The 7,869-nt window shown below is 41.3% G+C and overlaps 1 protein-coding gene across 36 annotated transcripts in view; it reads right to left on the bottom strand.

Annotated features, from left to right (window-relative positions):
* Positions 1–130: 130 nt before the first annotated feature.
* The window catches only part of Clock (clock circadian regulator), an 83,937-nt gene continuing 76,198 nt past the window's right edge, over positions 131–7,869 (bottom strand). For all 36 annotated transcript variants that reach the window (NM_001389254.1, XM_087584245.1, XM_087584227.1 and 33 more), the window contains 1 exon segment: positions 131–7,003. In NM_001389254.1, coding sequence (NP_001376183.1) covers positions 6,833–7,003 — 171 coding nt within the window. In that variant the 3' untranslated portion in view covers positions 131–6,832.

Below are 7,869 nucleotides of genomic sequence, written 5' to 3'. Positions count from 1 at the left end.
GGAAGATGAGGATGGGTGAGAAGTTGTTGGAGGAGGAAAATCATTTCTTGAAGAAAGTGGAAAGTATAAGCTATACGGTAAGCGTTAACACAATTAGGCCCCAGTGTTGAATAAAGAAAGGAAATGTCACTGACAGATTTAAAAACATTTAATAGTCTTTGTAAATCCAAATGGGACTCTTACACATTATGTGCCACATGAAGCAGGTGATTCTGAGAAGCAGCACTGAGGTATTCTTTATTTTAAATCAAAGGAAACAGGTCTGGATCTAGTTATTTTTACATTTACAAAAAAAATAAATAAAACAAACATTGCTACTGCTTGGCTCTTCTGCTGTAGCTTTAGGTTCTGAATACACTCGAAGGTCTAGAGAAGAGAGTGTTAGATGGCATGTTGAGACTAAGTTAGAGCTGTGCCCGTCATGCAGCATAAGCCTGAGTGAGGCGTGCTGATGTAACAGTTTTACTTCTCCAAAGGTTAACTTTGATAAGAATAACCAATTATATTGGACCCAATTAAAATGGCAATATTCAGCTGTTAACAAGAGTCTACATTTTATTCAATACTGTATTTCCAAACGTAGCTTATGAAAACCAGGGAACCTAATGTAGCACCATTGAAACCATTCCTAATCCTTCATAGTTCTGGTTTTGGCAAAGTGGTGATACCTGAAAGAACGTCAGTCTCAGTTCTATGAATTAAGCTTATTTCAATCACATGTTTGCTTAGGAGGGGAAGAATGCTTATCCGAGATCGGCAGCCAGAAACGATGGGCTCTGTCTATTATTGTTTCAGTTTAAACCCAGAACCAAGCAGTAAGGACAGCAATGTCAAGAACAGCACAGCAAGACACACGGAACTTAGAAAAACCTGGTGCATGTTTGTACAACTACTAACCAATTTAACAATTAAACTTTACAAAGATAAAACATATATTTTTTTTTTGCACTAACTGGTTTTAATACAGCACTAATTTGTCTTTGGGCTTTAATCTTTACACAGGGTAAATATGAAAGTGCTATACTGGAGCTTTCCCCAACTTAAACCACAGGAAAATAGATTTAAAATCATTTTAGAAAGGTATAAATTCCAGTTCTGGCTGACACACCCATTGCTTAATAATGGACTTTTTGAAGGCAATGTCTTTGCTTGAAGCTGATTGTCTAGTTATACAACTTAACAGTTTCCTCTGTATATTAGCTTTGTAATACTCTTAAAACCATTGCCAGCAATAAATGTGAACCAGTACAGGCCAACTCAAACATAAAACATTTGGATGTCATTTCTTAAAGCGATGTCACAGTTTGTTTTCTCAGATTTAAAACCAAACATCAAAAAATGGTATATTTTGAATTTACCCCCCTCAGAGTTAAATGCCTTAAAGGTCATTAAACCCATTTTGTGTCTGACAGTATTTTCGTAACTGTCCTCCAGGGGTGTGTGCTAGACTCTGCCTGTGGGGCTCCAGAGCCACGGTAGTGCTGAAGGAGGTCATTTCCCAGTGTGTGTGAGCAGGAAGGAGCCCCTCAGCTCGGCTTCCCATGTTTAAGCACCACTTTGCTGGACTATGGAGGATCTAAAGATAGCCAACTTTTCAAAGTTTTCAGTGTGCATACATTGATTGTTAAACTATATATATAAGGACATTTATGTATGGATATAAGGATGACTGGCAGCCATTAATAGATATTACTTTGCTAGCATTTCCCCAAATGGGCAAAAACAGGCAACATATGCCCTTGGTTCTGTCATACTGGCCTTTGACTATTGGGGGAACAACCGTATAAAAAGTGCCCATGAATCAGGGAAGGCAACAAGTGACACTAGAAAAGGCTGAGTAGTGCGAGCAGGGCTGAAAGAAGCTAGCTTTTAATGTTCTTTCCTCAAATGAGTTCAGAGCAGGAGGGAAGTACACCCGCACCACCATCGACGTACAATGGACCCCAATGAGCTGTCAGTGGAGAGTCACTGGAGGGTGGGGTGTAGTGACTGCCCCAAACAAGAGCCAGTTCTCCAAGAACAAGATAATGATGCAATAAACTAAATACAGGAAACCAAATCACTAACTAGACAATGTAGAGATACAAATACATGGCCATTTTATGTAAGAAACCCAGAGAACTGCTTTGGGAACAAGTGTTCCCGCAGCCTCTCCTACGTCCTGTAAATACTTACAATGGTGATTGTCGCTTAGCTCAGCACCTCAGTGTTTGCTGGTGGTGGTGATGGAATCTCAACAGTCTTCACAGACTGTACAACTATAACTCAGTTCACTAGGACGTCTTCCTGGGAGAACCCAGGCATCTTACAAAGTCCTGTTGAATACTTGAATGTTTTACAAAGTATTATATCAGAAAAACAAGGAATGTAGTGGTATGACAACGGAAAAAATATGCAAAACAGTCACGTGGAAAAAAAGAATTTTAATTTTTAAATATATAAGTTTGCTTAATTTCTGATGAGCTGTTCAACACTGTTTTAAATATCCTGAATTAGTAACTATGCCAACCAATTTACCTCCAGTGTTTCCACAGGAGACATTAAAATAAGACCAAATTATAGTTTTCTTCAACCAAAGCAGTCTTGTTCTCAGTCCTTTTTGTGCAAAAATATTACAAGAGCAACTCAAATGGGAACGCTGAAATGACATGCCAACATTTCAGGGCACATTTAAAACACTCAATAATTCTTGAAATTACTGTATCCTAAAATATTACTACCAACCGTTTATAGATTAGTTCTGTATATCTACTCAGACAGATGCATATTCCTAGACCTCTGAAAATAAACAGGCTCATTGGTCTCTTTTGGTGTCCACACAATAGGCAAGATAGGTTTACAATAGTGTTTAAATCAAACTACGCAACTACAATCTCCTGACTCCACCACATTCAAAACAGAAGTCCGAGTTTATTTGGCTACCTTGAAATCACTCCCATAAACCTGCTACGGTTCACTGGATCTAAACATTTCTCAGAAATGTGTCATTTATAATTTCACCTAAGTGATGATTAGGGGATCCTTTAAAAATGGTTAATGCCTAAGATACAAACTTTATCTAAATGAATAATTGCAATAAAGTGCTTATTACCTTTCAAAATGATGCTTTTAAACTGTGGTGTGTTGTTCTAAGTGTGCTATTCCTCCCATAAAGGATCCCCAGGCATGAGAGTCTGATCTCACCTGTCTCAGAAAGCAGCAGCACTATCTTTTGGTAGGTAGGCTGACGATAGGCACATTACCCATGCGGATGAGGCTGTACTAGGCTATGGTAAAAGGGGAGGGGATTAGAAAAGTGGGAGGCCTGTGAAGGGTTCCTACTACACTCATAGATATATACAAATATATTAAATATGCTATAAAAATAGTCAACTCTTTTCCTTTGCATTTACTTGAGAAGCTCCTCTTAGAAGAGTATTCACTCAATCCAGACAATCTTAGAAGGTCTCTATGCAATCACTATGAAAATGGCAAGTGCCGTGTTGTGCTGTTTCTTCACCACTGAGAAGTTGCAGTCAGCTCGCTCCTGGCTATGCGCCCTCAGCAATGTTAATATCCAGTGTTTATACTTTCCATCGTGGATTCTGGTTCTAACAACAGGACCACAGGTACTGGAAAGATGAGAGGCTTGAACAACTTTTACACAAATGTTTACCAACAAACCTTTAATCACCAAAGAAACAGAAAAAAGAAATACTAAAAATGCTATCTGTGTTCCACTTAAATTGCCTCAACATAGTGGACACATTTTAAACACAGTAATACCCAAGTGAAAAGAATCTACCTGTGTAGACTAAGGGTCCTTTCTAAGGCTTGAACAAGGCTCATCTCCCTCAACATGATGCCCACATATGGCTGGACTGCCCCAGTGCTCCTAACTTCCAAGAGACTGCTTTAAGGCAAGGACCAACTACACAGCACACAGAATTCAAACACTTGCTGGTTAGCATGGAGTCTTCTATCACAAACTATTCAAAGCACTGGCATCTTTTATTAGTACACGCCTAAGCCCTGTCTAGTGACAGCAGAGCACAGCACTCAATGCTACCCTGACTAGGATTGAGCTTGGGAAGGCCTTAGTGCTCATTTGCAAGCCTGCCCACTGCCACAGTTGCTGTCCTCCCACGCAGCCTCTAAGGTGGAAAAGAGGACTACTTTTCAATATCGAGGCTCTGGTTTGATGGCAGCCTCAAGAGCAGCTTTGTGCTTCCTGTTCTAATCCTGTGTCACCCCATGTAGAAGCAGTCCAGGCAAGGAACCTGCAGCAGGACAACCAGAACCTGTGTGGCCTTTACCCTAACAGTTTCTTAACTAAAAAGCGCTGCCCAGAATCAAAATTTTCAAAAAAACTTGAATCCCCATGAAATAGAGCAGGGGAAGGTAAAGTTTCTAAGAAGCTGAGAAGTGTTTCTATTTGGTATCTTTTCATGATTTAGATTTGGGGTTTCAGTCAGCTTTGGCTACAGAAATGAACAGGCAGAAGAGGAACTTTTGTCAGAATACTGCAGTCTTGTGGGGAGCAGACAGAGACAGTTTGCCATCCAAAGAAACCAAGAGTTAAGGAGCTAAGCGGCAGCTCGTGCACACAACTGCTGTGCAGCCTTGTGGACAGCAACGTCAGCAGCTAGGAGCGCCTTTATCAACTGCGACTCGTAAGCAGGAAGCTGAATGGTGAAGAACAACAGGAATTACATAACTAGCGTGTTGTATCTCCTGTAGCTAAATGCTTATCACTATGCAATGCAAAAAGACAAATGAGGCACAACTCAGATGACATGGAATGGCGTAAGAGAAGAAGGCAATTTGGAAGGGAGAAAAGCAATGTGGGTGCTCTACTTACATGATGTCATCATGTGTGTACACACCTGCATAAACACGTATTCTCACAACTACTCCTGGTGTCCATAAGAATGTCAGCTAGGAGGACTCTGTGATATGTGAGTTACTGACTGGTATCTAGCCACACTTCTTTTGCAGAAGGTAGGTACCAATTTTCTTTGGTTGTTTACTTTTCATCACTGACTTTCTAACTCAGTTGCAGCCAGGTGAACAGGGAAGCAAAGACATAGGATGAGAGTGAGGCTGAGGACAGACAGGGACTCTGAGCTCCCGGGCCCTTACCTAGCAACTGTGCCTTGGGTATCTGAACACCTCTTTTAGCAGCCTTAGTATCGCACACTTCACTTTTAGGTCAATTCTCATCTGCCACACTCGACCCCCTTTCTCTGTAGCACTTCATACTCTATTTTCTACAATCTTTTGTCCCATCATTGAAAAATCCATTATTAGTACCATAAAATCTAAAAAAATGCTTTTAAAATGTATGTAGCATTGTTGGAGTTTATTACCTGTAGAGAAGGATATTGCCAAATGAAATCTTAATGTATGTTTAAAAGCCTGTGAGTTACATTATTCTAGTGCTGCGGTGAGGGTTCAAGACAACGTGTCCCCCTCTCTCTGAGCACGCATTTACTGGTGATTCTCCAAAGACTCACTTAGCTTTAAAGGAAGATGCGACCAGGGAATAATTCTGTGGTGCTGTTGGGGTAGTCCAAGAGGCTCAGCCGTCCTCACGGGGACTTGAGAGTGACACTGAGACCACACGCTGCTAAAAATGTACTAAGGTTTCAAAACTGCTGCTGAAACCAGACGATGAATTCAAGATGGCGAATTATCACCTGAATTAAAATCAAGGCACTATGGGTTTTTTTCCCCCTCAAATAACCCTGAATCATTTCTGACTAAAAGAAGCATTGAAATTTTTAAGGATAATAAAAAAGATTCCAACAAATCCTAAAAGTTAAAATTCCCACCTCTGAGAATGTTAAAAAAGTGCCTAAAATGTTTTGTGTGCAAACTTTACTCTTATAACTGAAACATTCTTGAAATCACTTTCAGGCTTGTTGAAAACCATTTACATAAATATTCCAACTATGAAATATATCAAAATATGAGATCAAACTCTCAACCAACCATCTAAAATAATAAAGCAGTGCAATTCTCTCAAGCATAATTGAAAAATAATGAAATAAGGGATATTTCTGAATAAATGGAAATGTAGAATAATTTAACCTTAAAAACAATCCATTCCCAGCAGCACATGAACAAACTGTGACATCACAACCAGAGCACGCACAGGAAGACTTGTGCCCTGGAGAAGATCTACAACTCCACAGTGTTGTAAACGAGACGAGACGAGAGCTGTTCTCAGTCTGCACACGGTGGTGAGTCTAATGAATGTACTGGTACCTGTGAGGGAGGGCACGCTGCACACACAAAGCTGCTTTCTCGCCTCCATCCAGACACACGATACATCATCTTACAGCATCTGTACACAGAGAATTCAAACCTGCACAACATTCTCAACGTAATCACGGTTCCATCACTATCGGAACAGGGGGAGGAGTTTGGGGTGGGACTACTAACTACTGGACTATCTTCATGGCATTCGAAGCAAACCCCTGGCAGTGGTGTGTCCTCTATAATATTTGATACAGGCACAGACCCACTTAAAGCTACCAACATTGTTAGTGCTTTTCCGACTCAGTAAAGATCATGGTTGATAGCTTGTTAGCATTTGGCAATATACTCTTTCTATCAAAAAATACCTGGGCAAAGAAACTGTCAGAATTGGCTGTGTCCCTATAACCATTTCCCACTGGCTGGTATATAATGGACTTCTGAAGCGCCGGGCAGCATTTCCCTACCAACTACTCAAGGAACTGGAGCACTCAAGACGACCCTCACAAAACTGTTGAACTTCTGACCGCATGCCATCTGAGCGAGTCTCTCTGGCCATCCCCTTCCTCTCCAGTGTCTGAGGAAGCGTGTGCTACTGTGGCTGGACCTTGGAAGGGTCAGTCAGGCTGTCAGTCCTGTGCCGATGGAGCTGCTGTTGCTGGTGTTGCTGGTGGTGCGAAGGAGGGAAAGTGCTCTGTTGTAGTGGAAAGGCAGCGGAGAGGATGAGCTGTGTCGAAGGATTCCCATGGAGCAACCGAGATGTCTAAAAACAAAAAGGATTATGCAGCGTGGCTCTCTGCCTTCACACTTGTCCGTTCACACTGCCCACACTCCACAGAGACAAGGGCTTTAAACTCTCATTTTGTTTGCTATTCTAAAAACTATTTTTGGAAAACAGAAGCCTTCCCTTGCCTTCTTTCTGAAAGCATAATAAAATTTATTTTTTTAGAGGAATTCTTGATGGGAATTTCATGGTATAAAGTATAATTTGTCTTGAAACAAACCACATATTTTTACTTTATTTCCTACAGGCCCAATTTCTAAGCAGTAAACTAGAGCCCAGCTGTGTCTGGACAGGAAATGAACACTGCCTGTTCAGACCGACAGGACACACAGGTCTGCCTGTTGGTAAGGAATCAAGTCAGGGATTCAGAAAAAGCTTCATCAGAAACAAGCTTCTAATCCCAGCATGTGAGAGACAGAGACAGGAGGATTTGCGAGGACCATCAGTCAACCAACCTAACCTAATAAGTGAACCACGGGTGTCATGAGACCCTTGTAGAGGGCATTTGCTACTTTGTGGCTTCTTCTTTCTTCCACCCTTTTCCACTCTTTCTTCCCTTTCAATCCCCTGAAACTAGAGAGAAAAGGATGGAAGGGAAAGGAAGACCCCTGAATAAAGTCAGGGAATGGGAAGGCAATGGTATCATTGGACCACTTTGTGTGCTGAGTTCCTTGGCAAGTTCACCGTCAGGATCTCTGATTTCTTCTTTCTCCTTTGTGCACAACTACTTAACAAAGTTCAACCAACAGCAACCAACCAAGACCCCACCCCTCAGGGGCCTAGCATTTACAGACCTCTGGAAGTCCCCAGAGTTTCACACAATCACAGAATGCATCTGCAGCTGG

This window comes from Rattus norvegicus, chromosome 14 (assembly GCF_021556685.1).
Source record: "Rattus norvegicus strain SHRSP/BbbUtx chromosome 14, alternate assembly SHRSP_T2T, whole genome shotgun sequence".
Taxonomy (NCBI): domain Eukaryota; kingdom Metazoa; phylum Chordata; class Mammalia; order Rodentia; family Muridae; genus Rattus; species Rattus norvegicus.
Note: the sequence above shows the minus strand (reverse complement) of the source record. Positions and strands in the feature narration are given on the sequence as shown.